The sequence below is a fragment of the Drosophila novamexicana genome, unplaced genomic scaffold (assembly GCF_003285875.2).
Source record: "Drosophila novamexicana strain 15010-1031.04,08,12 unplaced genomic scaffold, DnovRS2.1 tig00004549-arrow-arrow-pilon, whole genome shotgun sequence".
Lineage (NCBI taxonomy): Eukaryota > Metazoa > Arthropoda > Insecta > Diptera > Drosophilidae > Drosophila > Drosophila novamexicana.
Window position 1 is genome coordinate 1555188 of NW_020825047.1, and position 18996 is coordinate 1574183.

The 18996-nt window shown below is 39.5% G+C and overlaps 4 protein-coding genes across 7 annotated transcripts; all 4 read right to left on the reverse strand.

Moving 5' to 3' along the window:
• Positions 1-357: 357 nt before the first annotated feature.
• Positions 358-2807, reverse strand: LOC115769203 (putative inorganic phosphate cotransporter). The gene is made up of 6 exons (XM_030713910.1): positions 2678-2807; positions 2417-2607; positions 1766-2212; positions 1319-1694; positions 1021-1259; positions 358-972 (listed from the first exon to the last, which is right to left on the reverse strand). Exons 1-6 carry the CDS (start codon positions 2730-2732, stop codon positions 829-831), a joined length of 1452 nt encoding a protein of 483 aa, XP_030569770.1. The 5' UTR covers positions 2733-2807; the 3' UTR covers positions 358-828.
• Positions 2808-4076: 1269 nt separating this feature from the next.
• LOC115769199 (putative inorganic phosphate cotransporter) lies at positions 4077-6128 on the reverse strand. 2 transcript variants are annotated; one of them, XM_030713904.1, is made up of 7 exons: positions 5966-6128; positions 5726-5907; positions 5631-5650; positions 5204-5573; positions 4725-5100; positions 4365-4603; positions 4077-4287 (listed from the first exon to the last, which is right to left on the reverse strand). In XM_030713904.1, the coding sequence occupies exons 1-7, from the start codon at positions 6120-6122 to the stop codon at positions 4132-4134; spliced, it is 1500 nt and encodes a 499-aa protein (XP_030569764.1). In that variant the 5' UTR covers positions 6123-6128; the 3' UTR covers positions 4077-4131. The 2 variants fall into 2 exon arrangements, with proteins under 2 accessions (XP_030569764.1, XP_030569763.1); XM_030713903.1 differs by having other exon boundaries at positions 4078-4287; positions 5204-5650; positions 5966-6127.
• A 265-nt stretch (positions 6129-6393) lies between these two features.
• On the reverse strand, positions 6394-8369 carry LOC115769201 (putative inorganic phosphate cotransporter). 2 transcript variants are annotated; one of them, XM_030713905.1, is made up of 6 exons: positions 8271-8369; positions 8028-8212; positions 7510-7956; positions 7047-7446; positions 6756-6994; positions 6394-6679 (listed from the first exon to the last, which is right to left on the reverse strand). In XM_030713905.1, exons 1-6 carry the CDS (start codon positions 8314-8316, stop codon positions 6542-6544), a joined length of 1455 nt encoding a protein of 484 aa, XP_030569765.1. In that variant the 5' UTR covers positions 8317-8369; the 3' UTR covers positions 6394-6541. The 2 variants fall into 2 exon arrangements, with proteins under 2 accessions (XP_030569765.1, XP_030569766.1); XM_030713906.1 differs by having other exon boundaries at positions 6396-6679; positions 7047-7422.
• A 3133-nt stretch (positions 8370-11502) lies between these two features.
• On the reverse strand, positions 11503-13490 carry LOC115769202 (putative inorganic phosphate cotransporter). Of its 2 annotated transcripts, none has more exons than XM_030713908.1 (6): positions 13346-13490; positions 13103-13287; positions 12585-13031; positions 12122-12521; positions 11831-12069; positions 11503-11754 (listed from the first exon to the last, which is right to left on the reverse strand). In XM_030713908.1, the coding sequence occupies exons 1-6, from the start codon at positions 13389-13391 to the stop codon at positions 11617-11619; spliced, it is 1455 nt and encodes a 484-aa protein (XP_030569768.1). In that variant the 5' UTR covers positions 13392-13490; the 3' UTR covers positions 11503-11616. The 2 variants fall into 2 exon arrangements, with proteins under 2 accessions (XP_030569768.1, XP_030569769.1); XM_030713909.1 differs by having other exon boundaries at positions 11506-11754; positions 12122-12497; positions 13346-13489.
• Positions 13491-18996: the final 5506 nt, after the last annotated feature.

Consider the following 18996-nt stretch of genomic DNA (forward strand, 5'->3'; position numbering starts at 1 on the left):
ATAATGGAATTCTGGAAAACTGGTTTTACATGTGCATAGGCGTTAGTTTTTGGCCAGCAAAATACGGTCCCATGGTAGGCAACGAAAGGGTAAATATGGTCTTATTGCATCCAGGGCTGGGAAAACGGCCCTTTGAATTGAATTTTAGACTACCATGAATACAGGTACAACCCCAGCCGTGTCTTTGATCCTGCTGCGCGTCTGTGAATAAAGTTAGAATAAGTTTGCTGACACCAAGCTTACTACGCCTCTTACAAAACTGTTCTGGACCTGCCAATCAATAGATATCAATGCATTGTTGGTAAACAAACATTTTAAATTTTAATAAATTTTGTTAAAAACCATCTATCCATTTTTGTTTTCCTTTTATTTTTTGTACATTTTTCATAATTAACCACAATTCAAACAAACATTGCAAATTTTTGAGGTTAAATTTGAAGCACCGGCCTTCTTTTCATTAGCGCTACTCTCGGGTCACATTCATATATATTATTATTACGAATAAATTTTTACCTAATTATAAATGGGTATGGTATATCTAATTGGAACGTCTGTCATTTTTACCGATACTAATGGAATGTCAACCCCATTTCTCTATCTGTCAATTTGAGTGGGCTTCAAGGCCAATCTGGCGCTGGCAAGACTTGGTATTTACTTGGTATTGGCGACATCAAGCGGCAGAAATTTCGTGTGTATTCACAATGATTTCTTATTTTACTGATGCACACAGGACTTAAGTATACATCTGCGTATTATTGATATTCCTCACATCCATAACAATATTATAAAGATTCGATTGAGGTACCAAGTGTTTTTCGCCAAGAATATTCACTTTTCTGAGTCCTTATGCGCGGGGGAATTTGGATCGTATGACTGTATTTCTGCCGTACCCCAGATCCAAAATACGGTGGCAGAACATACCAATATAGCAAATCCTAACCAGAATACGCCACGCCATTCATTCAAAGTTGCCTGTAAAGACAGTTTAATATCGTTAGTTAGTAAAAACGTCCCACTTACATTAGGTGTCATAACACCAACAATGGGAGGTGACAACAAGCCGGCTATAGAACCGAGTCCATTAGTGAGGGCCATAAGAGTTCCCGAATAACTGGGTGACATGTCCATAGGCGTTAGTTTTTGGCCAGCATAGTACGGACCCATAGTAAACAACGATAGGGTAAAAAAAACCACAACCAAGGTCTTATTGCATCCAGCATATGAGGCTATAACCATAAACATTCCAGGAAAAAAGCCGGCTGAATGTAAAAAGTCGAAAATTATCTTGAATGTCTGATACCCTCTACATTTTGCTTACCAATAAACGTAAACAATTTGCGTTCTAAATTTCTGGACATTTTTTCTGTACGAATTAGCCAATCTGCCAGAAATCCACAAAAGAGAGTGCTGCACCACATAGCAAGGAAGGGGAAGGAGGTCACAATGCCGTTGGAGCGTATAGAAAACTGAAGTACATCGGCCATGTACTTGGGCAAGCAGGATATCATCACAAAGTATCCCCAGTCATGACCCATCTGACTGATGACCACAGCGATCAATGCCTTGCTAAGCAGCATTTGTTTCCAGGGTATAGGCAGCTTACCCGTCTTTTCTGGTATTTTTTCGTTTAGGTAAGCCATCTCTTTAGGTTTGATGCATGGATGTGTTTTGGGTGCGCTGCTGCACAGGAATATCTGTCAGGGTAAAAAGATGAAGTACTAGAACATAACTGGTCATTCAGGTATAAAATAAATAAAACACTTACAAATAATATAAACCAGGCCACAGTTACGATGCCAAAAACATAGAGTGTTACCGACCAATGATAGAAGTGAAGCAAAAATCCAGAACATAAGTTGCTAATGACGGTACCTGCAGTCACCCCGCTATAGCAGAATGTGCCCAATGAGCCGCGCTCCTTGGCGGGTACCCAATAGGAGAGGAGTGTGGTCAGAGCCGGGAAAACGGGTCCCTGTGCGGCCCCCATTATAATACGGATTGCCATCAATCCCCATTCGGCGCCATATTCAAGAGCCAGCGGGGATAAAGCAGTGCTCAAGCCGGATATCAATACGCAGATGGCCAAGATCCATTTTGCGCCGAACTTGTCCGCCAATATGCCTCCGGGCAGATGGGCGGCTAGATAGCCGACGTAGAAGCTGCCCAGAACTACGCCCTGAAGCTCCTCGGACCATTCGTAAGTGCCTTCGTTCTGTTTGTGATAAATATTTATAAATTAAATGAATTGGGCGATCATTAGGTGGTCTGTATTCTCAAAATCATGTAAGCTGTGTGCAGTGGACGTGATGCAACGTTTTGTTGTATTATTTATAGTTTGATGTTGCTAATGCTATTTTATCCACATTGTAAATAGTTACAACGAACATGAGAAATCAGGCCCTGTATACACACACACATTGTATCCTTTGTCGTTCTTCGGCTCCTCCTCCTTGGGGCACACATCCTCCCCTGATTTATCATCCGTTCGATTTATGGGTATTACCAGCTTGGTGATAACATGTGAAAGCGAGACTCGATTCGTATAGACACAGATTAGCGCAAAGAAACCCATTATGGTGATGAGGATACGCAGTGGCAGTAGGCAGCCTGTCAATGTGGGCGTGGTTACCATAGTTGGGTGGTACTTTTTTTTTTTAAATAATCAATCTTAGCGTACCATAACTACAGGTGCGTCCCCAGCCGGGTCTATGATCCGCATCTTCTTTTTCCATTTAGTATTAGAAATTGGAAGCTGGTTTACTTCATGTTTATTTTCTGTTTTATTTAAAAAGTGATACTTGTAGACAAGTTAGCCAAATTTGATTAGAGATACCCGGGCCAAATGTGTATTTAAATATATGCGTCGTTTCCCCGCTTATATTGATAGATTGTAGGGTGCGACTTTAAACTTATTAGGCATATATACATATGTTCGTGACCATTATTATTCCTACTACTTTCACTGTTAAAATTAGATTAATTGATTAAATTAAATTTAATTTTGTGTTGATGCATCGGGTATTTATACCATGAACCCATTAAAAATGGGTATAACGGTAAATTGTATTTGTGCAAAATCCAAATGTATGTAACAGGCAGAAGAAAGCTTCTCCGACCCCATAAAGTATATATATTCTTGATCAGCATCAATAGCCGAGTCGATCTAGCCATGTCCGTCTGTCCGTTCGTCCGTCCGTATGTATGATGGCAAGGATATCAGAACCTATAAGAGCTAGAGAAATTTTAGCTGTACGTCCTCCTAGTGCCTGCGCAGATCGAGTTTGTTTCGATAATCGATAACTTACTCCGTTTCCAAGCAATCGATAAAAATCGGGATATCGATCCTGTTTTTTGGGCAATTTTTGTATATAATAAGAGCTAGAGTCACCAAACTTGACATATAGCTCCTAAAAATGAATATATATATATATATATATATATATATATATATATTTGATGTTGGAAGAAGAGGGTTAAAGGTATCCCCTAGTCGGGAGCTCCCGACTAGAACCTCTTATTTGTTTTATAATAAAGCTGTTGATTACGTTCTATGTTTCTCCATGAATCTTTGACGAGTCTAAAAATAATCTAAAATTTGTTGTCTTCGGGGAATGAAATTGAAAGGAATATTGTTTTCGTTGTTATCAATAACATGTATACTCAAACGTATATACTCATTTTGAAAGGCTTATAAAAATTATATAATACTCGCCTTTTTAAACATCTTAAATACCAGAATATCTAAATCTTGATCAAGGAATAAAAATCAATATATGTGGACTTGTTGTTTCATCAAGACAGGGAACTGGGACATATATGTGATCCCTTTAACTGCCAACATGGAGATCAATTTACAGTTGAAGCCATCTGGGCTGACCCCGAACTTATCCATTAAACGAAGGCAGGTTACCGGTAGAAATGGCGTTACGAGACGTCGTTCAAGGTATGCAAATTTAGTTCACCTTTCGCACTCACTCACGCACACCTACCTTATATCGAATTGCCGTGCGGCTCGTGACACACTTGACTTTACGTAAATCATCAAAAAAGAAAAGAGGATGGGAAATCGATATCAATTTCAACGTATTTTAATTATAAGAAGACGATACAGGTATTTTTAATACGCGCACATTACATGCTCATTGTGTTCACTGCAGCATTTTGTGCAGAAAAATTTGGATCGTACGGCTGCATTTCAGTCGTGCCCCAGAGACAGAAAAAGACAGCAGATAATACTAATATGACCAGACCCAACCAGAATACCCAACGCCATTCATACAATGTTGCCTGCAATGGAAGAGTAAAAGAGGATTATATATATACACAACGCATCATATAAAAAAGCATCAACTTAATCCACTTACGTTAGGAGTCATGGCACCGATAATAGGAGGTGAAATCAAGCCGGCTACAGCCCCGATGCCATTAATGATGGCCATAAGAGTGCCCGAATAACTGGGTGACATGTCCATAGGCGTTAGTTTTTGGCCAGCATAGTACGGACCCATGGTAAACAGCGCTAGGGTAATAAATACCACAACTAGGCCCTTATTGCATTCGGCATACGAGGCTGCTACCATAAACGATCCCGGAAAAAGGGCGCCTAAGTTAAACAAAAAAAATTAAAAGGTTCTAAACCAATTTCCTCACCCTGTTTACGCCCTATACATTAACCGTATACAGGGTATAACCAGACGGGCCGTCATATTTTAAACTGTACTCACCAATAAATGTAAATAATTTTCGTTCTGAATTTATGGACATTTTCCCTGTACGAATTAGCCAATCGGCCATTAATCCAGAAATTAGCGAGCTGCCCCACATCGCGACAAAGGGGAAAGTGGACACGATGCCGTTTGTGCGTATGGAAAACTGAAGAACATTGGCCATATATTTGGGTAGATAGGAAATCATAGCGTAGTAGCTACAGTCATGCCCTATCTGGCCGATGATCGCTGCGAATAAAGCCTTGCTAAGCAGTATTTGTCTCCAGGGTATCAGGATGTTATCTGACTTTTTTGGTATTTGCTTGGCCAAAAAAGAAATTTCCATAGGGCTGATGCATGGATGTTCATAGGGTGTGCTAGTGCCTAGTAAGATCTGCAATGGTTACAGATTAAGGCAACAATTAGCAGCGTACTGAAAATTATTTACAAGTCGGGTGATTGCTGACGTATTGGCTTAGTAATAAAATAAAGCTTACAAAAAATATAAACCAAACTCCTGTTGTAAACCCAAAAGTAATAAGCGTAATCGTCCAGTCGAAGTAGTGGAGCATTTGTCCGGAGCATATATTGCTTATGACGATACCGGCGGTAATCCCGCTGTAGCAGAAGGTGCCCAAGGAGACGCGCTCCTTGGCGGGTACCCAATGAGAAAGGAGCGTAGTAAGAGCAGGGAAAATGGGTCCTTGTGCCGCGCCCATTAAAATACGGATGGCTATCAAGCCCCATTCGGCCCCATAAAAAATAGCAACCGGAGTAAAAGCAGTGCACATGCCGGAAAGTAATAAGCTGATGCCCAAGATCCACTTTGCGCCGAATTTGTCTGACAAAATGCCTCCGGGTAGATGGCTGAAAAAGTAACCAATGTAAAAGCTGCCCAGTACTAAGCCCTGTAGCTGCTCAGACCATTTATAGGTGCTTCCACTCTGTTTTCGGGGAAAAGGATTCAGATGGATGCCTTAATTAGTAGTAAATATAAAACGGAACCTTTGTAAACTCACATTGATTCCTAAGCCGTCGTCGGACACCTCCGGCGGACACACCCCGCTATTTTGGTCCGTTCGATTCATGGGTACAACCAGCTTGGTGATAACAAACGAGATTGATACACGATTTATATAGGCACAGATTAACGCTAAAAACCCCATTAATGTGATGACAGCGCGTTGCGGCAGTAGGCAGCCTGGCAATGTGATTTTGGTGGGAATGTGCTAAATTATCGATGTCCATTTTTAACCCACCATGACTAAAATTGCGAGCCCAGACAGGTCTCTTGTCCTCATCCTCTGTTTCCATTTGGTGGATGTAATCGAAAGCACATTTTTTTTTTTTGTTTTTGAGTTGTTTGCTTTGTTTGTGCAGTGTTTTCCTGACAAAAAGCTTGTGATTATTTAACATTAAACCTGTTTTATTTAAAATGGTATACATTTAGACAAGTTAGACAAATTTATTTTTTCCAACCGAAAGTGATCAGTAAGGATACGCTCGGGCCTGAAGTGAACTTTTCAATAATCGTATTTATAATTATATTCCCAAATCTTGTCTCTGCTTGGATTGAGGATAAGGGGCGTCTTCAAGCCCGTAAGATTTTGAGGATAGTTTCGAGTTTCCGTTATCGATGCGAACATACGATCGAACTAAGAGACAGTTGGACATTTGCTTTATAGGCTTATGCTCGTTTTTATTTCGTTTTCATATGAACAGTCCAAGGCTATGACAAATGCTTACAAATAAAAAAAAAAAAATGTACTTATTAGTAACGTCGAGCTTAAAGTAAATTCCGAAAAAATATGCGATATTAATATAGGCGACGCAGCCTATCCCTCCTTTTTTTGTTCGGCTCTTGGATCGTATGGCTGCACTTCAGCCGAGCCCCAGATCCAAAATATGATGGCAGAAACTACTAAAATAACAAGTCCCAACCAGAATACCCAACGCCATTCATTCATTGTAGCCTGCAATTGGAGAGAAATAGAGAATTTTATTTAAAAAACTAATCTGATAAGTCAGCTTTAAGCGAATGCCACTTACGTTAGGTGTCATAACACCAACAATGTATGGTGAAAACAGGCCGGCAAATGAGCCGAGCCCATTAGTAATGGCCATAATAGTGCCCGAAAAACTAGGTGACATGTCCAAAGGCGTCAGTTTCTGGCCAGCATAGTACGGACCCATGGTGAACAGCGATAGGGTAAAAGACACCACAACCAAGGTCTTATTACAACCGGTGTACGAGGCTATGACCATGAACAGTCCCGGGAAAAAGGCGCCTAAGCTTAAAGAATTTAAAATATTTTTCAAAAAAAATTCAGCTGTACTTACCAATAAACGTAAACAGCTTTCTTTCAAGATTTATTGACAATTTGCCTGATCTTATTAGCCAATCGGCCAGAAAGCCAGACAAAAGTGAGCTGACCCACATCGCAAGGAAGGGAAAGGCGGTCAAAATGCCGTTGGAGCGTATGGAAAACTGAAGTACATCGGCCATGTACTTGGGCAGGCAGGATATCATCACATAGTATCCCCAGTCATGCCCTATTTGGCTGATGATCACAGCGAGCATGGCCTTGCTAAGCATCATTTGTTTCCAGGGTATCGGTAACTTATCAGCTTTCTTTGGTATAAGTTCTTCCAGATAATCCATTTCCTTAGGTTTGATGCATGGATGTCCGGAGGGGGAACTAGTGCATAGCAATATCTGTCGGAATAAACGCATGAAGGGCTAGAATTATACTGACATCTACACTAATCTGTCAGGTAGGTAAAAACCAAATGAAACACTTACAAAGAATATAAACCAGAGGATAGTTACGCTGCCAAAAACATAGAGAGTTATCGACCAATGAAAGCTGTGAAGCATTAATCCAGAGCAAAAGTTGCTAAGCACAGTACCGGCGGTAACTCCGCTGTAACAGAAGGTTCCCAATGTGGCGCGCTCTTTGGCGGGTACCCAATGAGAAAGGAGCGTAGTAAGAGCAGGGAAAATGGGTCCTTGTGCCGCGCCCATTATAATACGCATTGCCATCAATCCCCATTCGTGGCCATATTGAAGAGCAATCGGGGAAAAAACAGTGGCCAGACCGGAGATTAACAAGCTGATGCCCAAGACCCACTTTGCGCCGAATTCGTCCGCCAATATGCCACCGGGCAAATGGGTGATTAGATAGCCGATGTAAAAGCTACCCAGTACTAAGCCCTGTAGCTGCTCAGACCATTCATACGTGCCTGGAGTCTGTTTGCGGGGGATTGGATTCAGATGGATAAAATAATAGTTAATATTAAATAGAATTTTTGTCCACTTACAAAGTATCCTGCTTCTTCCGTGGACACCTTCTCCGGCGGACACACGCCGGTATGTGTTTCCGTTCGATTTTTGGATACAACCAGCTTTGTGATAACATGCGACATTGATACACGATTCGTGTAAGCGCAGATTAACGCAAAGAAACCCATTATGGTAGCAACAATGCGCAGCGGGAGTAGACAACCTATATGGGTGTGGTAGGCAATTATTGTGGCTGCATAACCGAATTATTTGAAAACTACCTTTGCTGCATTTCTGTCCCCATGCTGGTTTTTTATCTGCGTCCATAATTTTGTGTATAATACTTATAATGCAACCTGAATATGTTTATTCTTTTTTGTTGTTAACAGAAAATTTTAAACATTTTTGTTGGCAGATTGAAAATAAAATGATACAAATTATAATAAAATATGTCAGATTGGGTTATTGACTAAACTGATGGGTCGTGCGATGATTAAATAATTAAATAAGGTATGGGGAATGTTTGGAAACGTCGATTTCACAAATTATAAGGTATAGGACTTAACATTTTGATCGTGGGTCCTCCAAGGCTGTTTAAATATCTCGGGTATCTCGTAGTAATGCACTTACAATAACGAATTTTTTCACATTAATTATTAAAAAACAAGCTATTAAATCTATCGGCGCCCTACTTTCTGATAGAGACCTTTTAGTAGTTCTTGGGGACTTTATTCTTCCAGATGTCGATTGGTCATCGCCATCAGACTCAAATTTTCTATTGCCGTCTTCGTCAAACGAACTTATTGATGGTCTACATGAAATGTCCTCACTGCAGGTTAATCGTGTGCGCAATTAATAAACAGATCTCTTAATCTAATTATCGTTTTAGATTCTTTTAACAGTGTTGTGCACAGGATCAATCCGCTTACACTTCCTGAAGACCATTTTCACCAAACTCTTGAAATGGTCATTGATTTACCAGCCCGAGTCCCTATCAAGGGATCGGAATTATTTATTTATTTATGAACCAATGCTGGTAGCTTTCTGGTTTTCTTAACTTAAAAATATTACATTAAATAATTAACTAACTAAACAGAAAATATGAAAGAAAGAAAAGAAAGAAAGAAAATGTAAGGCTCATTAGTTTTAAAGAAAGAATTCTTTATGCTTATGTTTAATATGAGCACTATTGGCAAAAATATCGAAATGCATTTCAGTTGGAAGACTGTTATAAAGCTTTAATGATCTGTTGATTGGCTCGTTACTTACATAAGCACGTTACTTATATCGCAAAGTCTTGATCGGCACATAAAAGTTAACGCGTGCTAGAAGGGAAGGCCAGTCAATAATTCCCACAATTAGATTGTTTAGAAAAAGCAAAGCTGATATCACTCTTCTATCTTCCAGAGATGACAAATGTAATAATCGACACCTAGCTCTGTATGGCGGTAAGGGGTCAGCAAAGTTAAGGCAATGCAAATTAAATTTTAAAAACTGTTTTTGCAGCCTTTCAATCCTATTTGTGTGCACAATTGCGGATGGGCTCCAAATACAAAAAGCATACTCTAATATTGACCGCATAAAGGCCGAATATAAAGATAATCTTGTGAACGGGTCCTTAAACCGGGTAGAATGGCGCCAAACAACCCGAAACATCGCATACGCCTTAGGCATAATATAGTTTATATGCTGAATGAATAAGAGCTTAGAGTCGAAAATTACTGCTTAGTACAAAGCTTCTGATTTTCGAGTTAGTGTTTGCCCATTAATGGAATAGGATAACAGAATGCCATAAACACATTTGCTTAGTGTGCTATGATAGCATTTAGATTAGTTATGTGGTAACTGGCTATTACTACACCATTCAGACAGGTTGTCTACGTCTTTCTGCAAAACCGAGAAAACTGAGACGAAATGCATTTGAATATTTTAAGGTCATCGGCAAATAATATATAATCAGACGAGCGGCAGCAATTCCCTATAACAAAAATAAACAAGTTAAATAGAAGCGGACCAAGACAACTCGCGCGAGGTACCTCCGAAGATGCGACATAAGGTGCGGAGAAAGTATTGTTGATCAGTACGCGATTATAACGATCAGTCAGATAACATTTTAAGCAGCTTAATAAAGAAGAGTGATAACCTAGCCTAGACAGTTTCTTTACGAGAACGACGTGACTGACCTTATTGATGGCTTTAGAAAAATCAGTATACACTGCATCAACCTGACAACGACGCTCAAAGCTCTGGATGCAAAAATTGTAAGATTGCTAAATTGGTCACTGTAGATCTGCCCGGCGGAGTCCGGAGCCCATGCGCCGATCGAGTTTGTTTCCGATAATCGATAACTTACTCCGTTTCCCAGCAATCGATAAAAATCGATATCCTGTTTTTTGGGCAATTTTGGTAAATAATAAGAGCTTGAGTCACCAAACGTGACATATAGCTTCTAAAATAAACAAGAGGTTCTAGTCGGGAGCTCCCGACTAGGGGATACCCTGAACCCTCTTATTTTAACACCAAATATATTTAAAAAAAATTTCCCTTGGCAGGGCTCGAATTTGCAACTGACCGCATTACTTACTGTCGACTCTACTCAACAGCCACACCAGCAAAAAAAAAAATAATAATACTTTCCCCGGTAGGGCTCGAACTCGCGACAGACCGCACTACTTGCTATGCCTCTACTCAGCAGCCACACCAACAATTAAGTACTTATGATAAAAAAAGGAACTAAAATAACATTACAAAAAAAAGATGCAATTACCATGCTATTAGAATGCGAAGCAGACGCGCATGAATGTGTGTGTGTACATGTATACAGAAATTCTTAAAGCTGCTGCCCCATTCAATTGCGCAGTTGCATATAACTTTGGTTTTTCTTGACCGATCTTTATGAAATTTTCTACAGTATAATTTATTGTACCATAGAATATTTGCGTATTCTAAAAAAATCAATTGCATTTAAATTGTGGTTTAAATTGGTTGGCAATAAAAGTTGGGTTATTAACATGATTTATAGCTCTGGAGTGGTAGCGGGGATGTGGCGATAGGTATGAAACAAAGGATACTTGAAATATCTATAATATTCTAGAAGCAGTATATCATGTTTGGTGCCTCTAGCTCTTATTATTTACCCAATTTGCTAAAAAAAAACAGAATGTCGATATCGATTTTTCGATTGCTCGGAAACGGAGTAAGTTATCGATTATCGGAAACAAACTCGATCTGCGCAGGCACTAGGAGCATCTACATCTAAAATTTCAAGTCTCTAGATCTTATAGGTTCTGAGATCCTTGCGTTCATACATACGGACGGACGGACGGACGGACGGACGGACGGACGGACGGACGGACGGTCAGACAGACGGACATGGCTAGATCGACTCGGCTATTGATGCTGATCAAGAATATATATACTTTATGGGGTCGGAGATGCTTCCTTCTGCCTGTTACATACATTTGGATTTTGCACAAACACAATATACCCTTATACCCATTGAACAGTCCAAGGCTATGACAAATGCTTACAAATAAAAAAAAAAAAATGTACTTATTAGTAACGTCGAGCTTAAAGTAAATTCCGAAAAAATATGCGATATTGATATAGGCGACGCAGCACAGGTGCCTATCCCTCCTTTTTTTGTTCGGCTCTTGGATCGTAGGGCTGCACTTCAGCCGAGCCCCAGATCCAAAATATGATGGCAGAAACTACTAAAATAACAAGTCCCAACCAGAATACCCAACGCCATTCATTCATTGTAGCCTGCAATTGGAGAGAAATAGAGAATTTTATTTAAAAAACTAATCTGATAAGTCAGCTTTAAGCGAATGCCACTTACGTTAGGTGTCATAACACCAACAATGTATGGTGAAAACAGGCCGGCAAATGAGCCGAGCCCATTAGTAATGGCCATAATAGTGCCCGAAAAACTAGGTGACATGTCCAAAGGCGTCAGTTTCTGGCCAGCATAGTACGGACCCATGGTGAACAGCGATAGGGTAAAAGACACCACAACCAAGGTCTTATTACAACCGGTGTACGAGGCTATGACCATGAACAGTCCCGGGAAAAAGGCGCCTAAGCTTAAAGAATTTAAAATATTTTTCAAAAAAAATTCAGCTGTACTTACCAATAAACGTAAACAGCTTTCTTTCAAGATTTATTGACAATTTGCCTGATCTTATTAGCCAATCGGCCAGAAAGCCAGACAAAAGTGAGCTGACCCACATCGCAAGGAAGGGAAAGGCGGTCAAAATGCCGTTGGAGCGTATGGAAAACTGAAGTACATCGGCCATGTACTTGGGCAGGCAGGATATCATCACATAGTATCCCCAGTCATGCCCTATTTGGCTGATGATCACAGCGAGCATGGCCTTGCTAAGCATCATTTGTTTCCAGGGTATCGGTAACTTATCAGCTTTCTTTGGTATAAGTTCTTCCAGATAATCCATTTCCTTAGGTTTGATGCATGGATGTCCGGAGGGGGAACTAGTGCATAGCAATATCTGTCGGAATAAACGCATGAAGGGCTAGAATTATACTGACATCTACACTAATCTGTCAGGTAGGTAAAAACCAAATGAAACACTTACAAAGAATATAAACCAGAGGATAGTTACGCTGCCAAAAACATAGAGAGTTATCGACCAATGAAAGCTGTGAAGCATTAATCCAGAGCAAAAGTTGCTAAGCACAGTACCGGCGGTAACTCCGCTGTAACAGAAGGTTCCCAATGTGGCGCGCTCTTTGGCGGGTACCCAATGAGAAAGGAGCGTAGTAAGAGCAGGGAAAATGGGTCCTTGTGCCGCGCCCATTATAATACGCATTGCCATCAATCCCCATTCGTGGCCATATTGAAGAGCAATCGGGGAAAAAACAGTGGCCAGACCGGAGATTAACAAGCTGATGCCCAAGACCCACTTTGCGCCGAATTCGTCCGCCAATATGCCACCGGGCAAATGGGTGATTAGATAGCCGATGTAAAAGCTACCCAGTACTAAGCCCTGTAGCTGCTCAGACCATTCATACGTGCCTGGAGTCTGTTTGCGGGGGATTGGATTCAGATGGATAAAATAATAGTTAATATTAAATAGAATTTTTGTCCACTTACAAAGTATCCTGCTTCTTCCGTGGACACCTTCTCCGGCGGACACACGCCGGTATGTGTTTCCGTTCGATTTTTGGATACAACCAGCTTTGTGATAACATGCGACATTGATACACGATTCGTGTAAGCGCAGATTAACGCAAAGAAACCCATTATGGTAGCAACAATGCGCAGCGGGAGTAGACAACCTATATGGGTGTGGTAGGCAATTATTGTGGCTGCATAACCGAATTATTTGAAAACTACCTTTGCTGCATTTCTGTCCCCATGCTGGTTTTTTATCTGCGTCCATAATTTTGTGTATAATACTTATAATGCAACCTTAATATGTTTATTCTTTTTTGTTGTTAACAGAAAATTTTAAACATTTTTGTTGGCAGATTGAAAATAAAATGATACAAATTATAATAAAATATGTCAGATTGGGTTATTGACTAAACTGATGGGTCGTGCGATGATTAAATAATTAAATAAGGTATGGGGAATGTTTGGAAACGTCGATTTCACAAATTATAAGGTATAGGACTTAACATTTTGATCGTGGGTCCTCCAAGGCTGTTTAAATATCTCGGGTATCTCGTAGTAATGCACTTACAATAACGAATTTTTTCACATTAATTATTAAAAAACAAGCTATTAAATCTATCGGCGCCCTACTTTCTGATAGAGACCTTTTAGTAGTTCTTGGGGACTTTATTCTTCCAGATGTCGATTGGTCATCGCCATCAGACTCAAATTTTCTATTGCCGTCTTCGTCAAACGAACTTATTGATGGTCTACATGAAATGTCCTCACTGCAGGTTAATCGTGTGCGCAATTAATAAACAGATCTCTTAATCTAATTATCGTTTTAGATTCTTTTAACAGTGTTGTGCACAGGATCAATCCGCTTACACTTCCTGAAGACCATTTTCACCAAACTCTTGAAATGGTCACTGATTTACCAGCCCGAGTCCCTATCAAGGGATCGGAATTATTTATTTATTTATGAACCAATGCTGGTAGCTTTCAGGTTTTCTTAACTTAAAAATATTACATTAAATAATTAACTAACTAAACAGAAAATATGAAAGAAAGAAAAGAAAGAAAGAAAATGTAAGGCTCATTAGTTTTAAAGAAAGAATTCTTTATGCTTATGTTTAATATGAGCACTATTGGCAAAAATATCGAAATGCATTTCAGTTGGAAGACTGTTATAAAGCTTTAATGATCTGTTGATTGGCTTGTTACTTACATAAGCACGTTACTTATATCGCAAAGTCTTGATCGGCACATAAAAGTTAACGCGTGCTAGAAGGGAAGGCCAGTCAATAATTCCCACAATTAGATTGTTTAGAAAAAGCAAAGCTGATATCACTCTTCTATCTTCCAGAGATGACAAATGTAATAATCGACACCTAGCTCTGTATGGCGGTAAGGGGTCAGCAAAGTTAAGGCAATGCAAATTAAATTTTAAAAACTGTTTTTGCAGCCTTTCAATCCTATTTGTGTGCACAATTGCGGATGGGCTCCAAATACAAAAAGCATACTCTAATATTGACCGCATAAAGGCCGAATATAAAGATAATCTTGTGAACGGGTCCTTAAACCGGGTAGAATGGCGCCAAACAACCCGAAACATCGCATACGCCTTAGGCATAATATAGTTTATATGCTGAATGAATAAGAGCTTAGAGTCGAAAATTACTGCTTAGTACAAAGCTTCTGATTTTCGAGTTAGTGTTTGCCCATTAATGGAATAGGATAACAGAATGCCATAAACACATTTGCTTAGTGTGCTATGATAGCATTTAGATTAGTTATGTGGTAACTGGCTATTACTACACCATTCAGACAGGTTGTCTACGTCTTTCTGCAAAACCGAGAAAACTGAGACGAAATGCATTTGAATATTTTAAGGTCATCGGCAAATAATATATAATCAGACGAGCGGCAGCAATTCCCTATAACAAAAATAAACAAGTTAAATAGAAGCGGACCAAGACAACTCGCGCGAGGTACCTCCGAAGATGCGACATAAGGTGCGGAGAAAGTATTGTTGATCAGTACGCGATTATAACGATCAGTCAGATAACATTTTAAGCAGCTTAATAAAGAAGAGTGATAACCTAGCCTAGACAGTTTCTTTACGAGAACGACGTGACTGACCTTATTGATGGCTTTAGAAAAATCAGTATACACTGCATCAACCTGACAACGACGCTCAAAGCTCTGGATGCAAAAATTGTAAGATTGCTAAATTGGTCACTGTAGATCTGCCCGGCAGAGTCCGGAGCCCATGCGCCGATCGAGTTTGTTTCCGATAATCGATAACTTACTCCGTTTTCCAGCAATCGATAAAAATCGATATCCTGTTTTTTGGGCAATTTTGGTAAATAATAAGAGCTTGAGTCACCAAACGTGACATATAGCTTCTAAAATAAAAAATATATATATATTTATATTTGATTTTGGAAGAAGGGGTTCAAGGTATCCCCTAGTCGGGAGCTGCCGACTAGAACCTCTTACTTGTTTATACTTTGTCTTATGCCGATGTGCAACCGAAATATATTGGTGGCAAAGTACAATAAAATTGTTTTCATGAATGCTTCTAGCGGCTGCATAGAAATCTTCCTTTGAAAATATAATAGTTCCTAAATTAAAAATGTTAGAAATGGAGCCCTCGTCGCAATTATAACATTTTTAAAAGTTCGACCTAAAAAATCTCTCGAAGAGATCTGCTTTACCTGAAGTTGATGGCATCGATGAGGTTGTCTTTTTCGAATTGACAAACGACCAGAACTTTTTTGGGCAAATCTTAATCCCATGCTTGATATTGAGTATATTGAGTATATTTTGGTAATAGAGAAATTTGTTTAAAAATTCAAACTCTCGCTTTTGTAGAGAATAGCTTTCCCAATCGGAGAGTCTCCGATATTTACAGAATTTCTTACAAAAATTTTTTGTGTAGTTTTTTAAGTGTTTTTAGACTCTTTTTTTTGCCAAGGCAAACCATGCAAACCTTTTCCGTGGGGCATGATAATGCAGAACGTTATGAAGAGCTGAGATAAAGCTATCAAAGCAGTAGTCCAAATTGCTATGCGATAAGATTCTCTGCCAATCGAGAGTAGAAAAACAGTTATTGATAATATTAAAGTTGCAGTAAGTAAGATTATAGTCATAGAAGTTAAATGACTGTGTAAGAGGCAAGAATGTATAAAATGTACTAACAATAGGATTGGAACATGATGCATGTCACTACTAGTTAAACATTTACTTAAATTAAAATAAATGTCTAAGTTCTGAAAAATTAGATATAATATTTTATGCAATTGGTTGAAAATTGTATTAATTTGGGATAAGCCCATACTACATAATTCATCAATTACAATAGTTTCGTGTGGATGATGAACATTGAATGGCAGATAGGATGTGGAATTAGGAAACGACGACCATGCCAGTTCGCCAAGGTTGAAATCTCCCATAACACATAGCGAACATTAGGCGTTCAGACTATGGTGAATGCTGCGAATGTTGCACACATGCGCTTTGTATAGGTCGAAAGGGCTATTAGGCAGAAAATATGAGACACATATGTATACAAATAGTGCCAGTGCCGCCGCCCACAAGCACGGCCAACTGGTCCAGTGTAGAGACATCGTAATTTAGCCGTAGCGTTTCACATCGCAATGTGTGTCGCGCTGAAATTTAACAGCGTCTTTGTCTTTACGAAGGACACAAAAGGTTCTGGTATCAAAAAATTCAGCGTCATAGAAATCCGAGTTAAGCCATCTCATCAAAATCACATTCGGATGTTGCCATGTGAAGCATTTGAGATTTAGTTCGCATTCCAGATATGTTCTGTTAATAAATCTTGAGATTACCAGTAGCTTTATCTGAATCCAGCATCAACGCAGTCGCAATTGAATGGTGTGATGGCATTAAGGAATTATTTCCCAAAACGTGAAGGCTATCAGATGAGCGACTAGCTAGTTGTCGCCCTGGCGCCGATAAAGAACATAAAGAAAAGCGCTCCAGAATTCCAAATAATTCAAGCGAAGAGAGTGGCCAATGCAAGCGACGGCCTTATAATATAATCGAAGAGCCTCTTACCGATTGTCAAAACGCAGTCCGATGAAGAGAGCGTAACTCGAAGTAAGGGCAGCACTCTGATAAAGAGCGTGCGTGAAGAGTAGCTGCAGCACGCAACAGGTTAGTCATCCAGTCATCGCAGCAAATATCGAAGGGAGCCGAGTGCAGCGAAATTAGACGACTGGCTGCTTCCATATTTATTAGGCCTGTGCACGAATCTAGTCACTTTTAATGATAATGGCCAAAACGAAGTGTTACAGACTTTTGTAAATAACGGTTCAGGAGCCCCTAACTTAAAGTTGACATATCGCATTGATGACAAATCCGCATTTAGTTTAACCAGCTTGAAACACGTAAGCGCTTCAACATTACCTTTAAGATTGTTAGCAACATATCTTAACACCGCCCCTGGTGCGTTTTGGTTAAGAATTTACCAACATGTAAGCAATTAGGCGCTTCGCCAACCACAAGTGTGTTGTTATTATTTGCCCGTTTCCTCTTTTACTTTTTTCGAATTTATACGGAACATTCGCTCTCAAACTCTGCATGCGTTTCGGCTGCATAGACGGGTAGTGACCGAGTTCAGCTGTTGAAACAGATTGTTGATCGCTGTTGAGTCTTTGTATTTATTATATGCTTAGTAGCAAGATTAGGAACAGTTTTGGCAATGCAATTCTGCTCTAATGTTGCTTTTAAGCCGTCATAATGTTTTTCCAGGTTTAGCACTTTAGCACTAAGATCATACATTTTCGTGTGAGAATCATTAGACACGGCACAGTAGTCACACTGCCATATTTTTCCACTCAAAATTCCATCTGTTTTAGGGATTGCCTTCGCCGTTTTTGCCTTTAATTTTCACATAATCCTAAGTAATTTTTCAACTTTGTCAATTCCAAACGAAAGACATTTATTTTGCCTTCTTCGGTTAAGTTAGCAGATCAGAGCGCGAACACTGATCCAGGCATAGCTGTTCGCAAACTTTTTTCAAACTACCTACTCCTTCTCTAGGTATAATGAAGATCAGTCTTATCCTTATTAGTTACAGAGGTGAAACTGCATCTTACATTTCATTATTACCGAAAGTTCGCTTCTTAGAGACCTTAACACTATCAAGCCGGTTTACTCACCGGGCCCTGATGCTGTTTCTGCTTGCGTCCTTAGATACAGCGCTGCAGCATTATGTAAACCCGTTTTAAAACTTTTTGAATTGTCCGTAAACAGTTCATGTTTTCCGGCCATTTGGAAGGAATCATACATTATCCCTCTCCATAAGAAAGGGAGTAAGTCCGATGTCGAAAACTATAGAGGTATTTCCAAATTATCCGCTATACCTAAAGTTTTTGAGGGAATTATAACATCTCAACTGCAACATTTATGTAGTTCTATTATTTCACCTTCTCAGCATGGTTTCGTGACGTGCAGATCTACAACCACTAACCTTCTTGAGTTTACTTCGTTTGTAATTGAAGGGTTTAAGAAAAGAATGCAGACTGACGTCATCTACACTGATTTCAGTAAGGCTTTCAACTCTGTCGACCACTCCTTGTTGTTTCATAAATTAGGCCTTCGGCTTCCCAGTCAATCTCTTGAACTGGATTTCAAAGTATTTGCATGATAGAACCCAAAAGGTTATATTCAGAAATTCGTTTTCTAAACGTATTCTGGTGACTTCCGGTGTTCCTCTTGGCCCGCTACTCTTTACTCTTTTCATCAATGACCTTCCCTCGATACTGTCTTACTCTCGAGTATTAATGTATGCTGATGATGTAAAATTATGCATTGCATATAAAGATATGTCATCATGTTATCTCTTACAAGCTGATATT

Coding starts and splice junctions, on each gene's coding strand:
- LOC115769202 (XM_030713908.1), bottom strand. CDS start 13,391: ATGGACGCAGATAAAAAACCAGCATGGGGACAGAAATGCAGCAAAG. Junction 13,032..13,102: donor CGGAAGAAGCAGGATACTTT/GTAAGTGGACAA, acceptor CCCCGCAAACAG/ACTCCAGGCACGTATGAATG. Junction 11,755..11,830: donor TTGGTGTTATGACACCTAAC/GTAAGTGGCATT, acceptor CTCCAATTGCAG/GCTACAATGAATGAATGGCG.
- LOC115769203 (XM_030713910.1), bottom strand. CDS start 2,732: ATGGAAAAAGAAGATGCGGATCATAGACCCGGCTGGGGACGCACCTGT. Junction 2,608..2,677: donor GGGACGCACCTGTAGTTATG/GTACGCTAAGAT, acceptor CCACATTGACAG/GCTGCCTACTGCCACTGCGT. Junction 973..1,020: donor TTGGTGTTATGACACCTAAT/GTAAGTGGGACG, acceptor CTGTCTTTACAG/GCAACTTTGAATGAATGGCG.
- LOC115769199 (XM_030713903.1), bottom strand. CDS start 6,122: ATGTTAAATAATCACAAGCTTTTTGTCAGGAAAACACTGCACAAACAA. Junction 5,101..5,203: donor GAGTTTGGTTTATATTTTTT/GTAAGCTTTATT, acceptor TAACCATTGCAG/ATCTTACTAGGCACTAGCAC. Junction 4,604..4,724: donor AAAATTATTTACATTTATTG/GTGAGTACAGTT, acceptor TGTTTAACTTAG/GCGCCCTTTTTCCGGGATCG.
- LOC115769201 (XM_030713905.1), bottom strand. CDS start 8,316: ATGGACGCAGATAAAAAACCAGCATGGGGACAGAAATGCAGCAAAG. Junction 8,213..8,270: donor GGGACAGAAATGCAGCAAAG/GTAGTTTTCAAA, acceptor ACACCCATATAG/GTTGTCTACTCCCGCTGCGC. Junction 7,957..8,027: donor CGGAAGAAGCAGGATACTTT/GTAAGTGGACAA, acceptor CCCCGCAAACAG/ACTCCAGGCACGTATGAATG.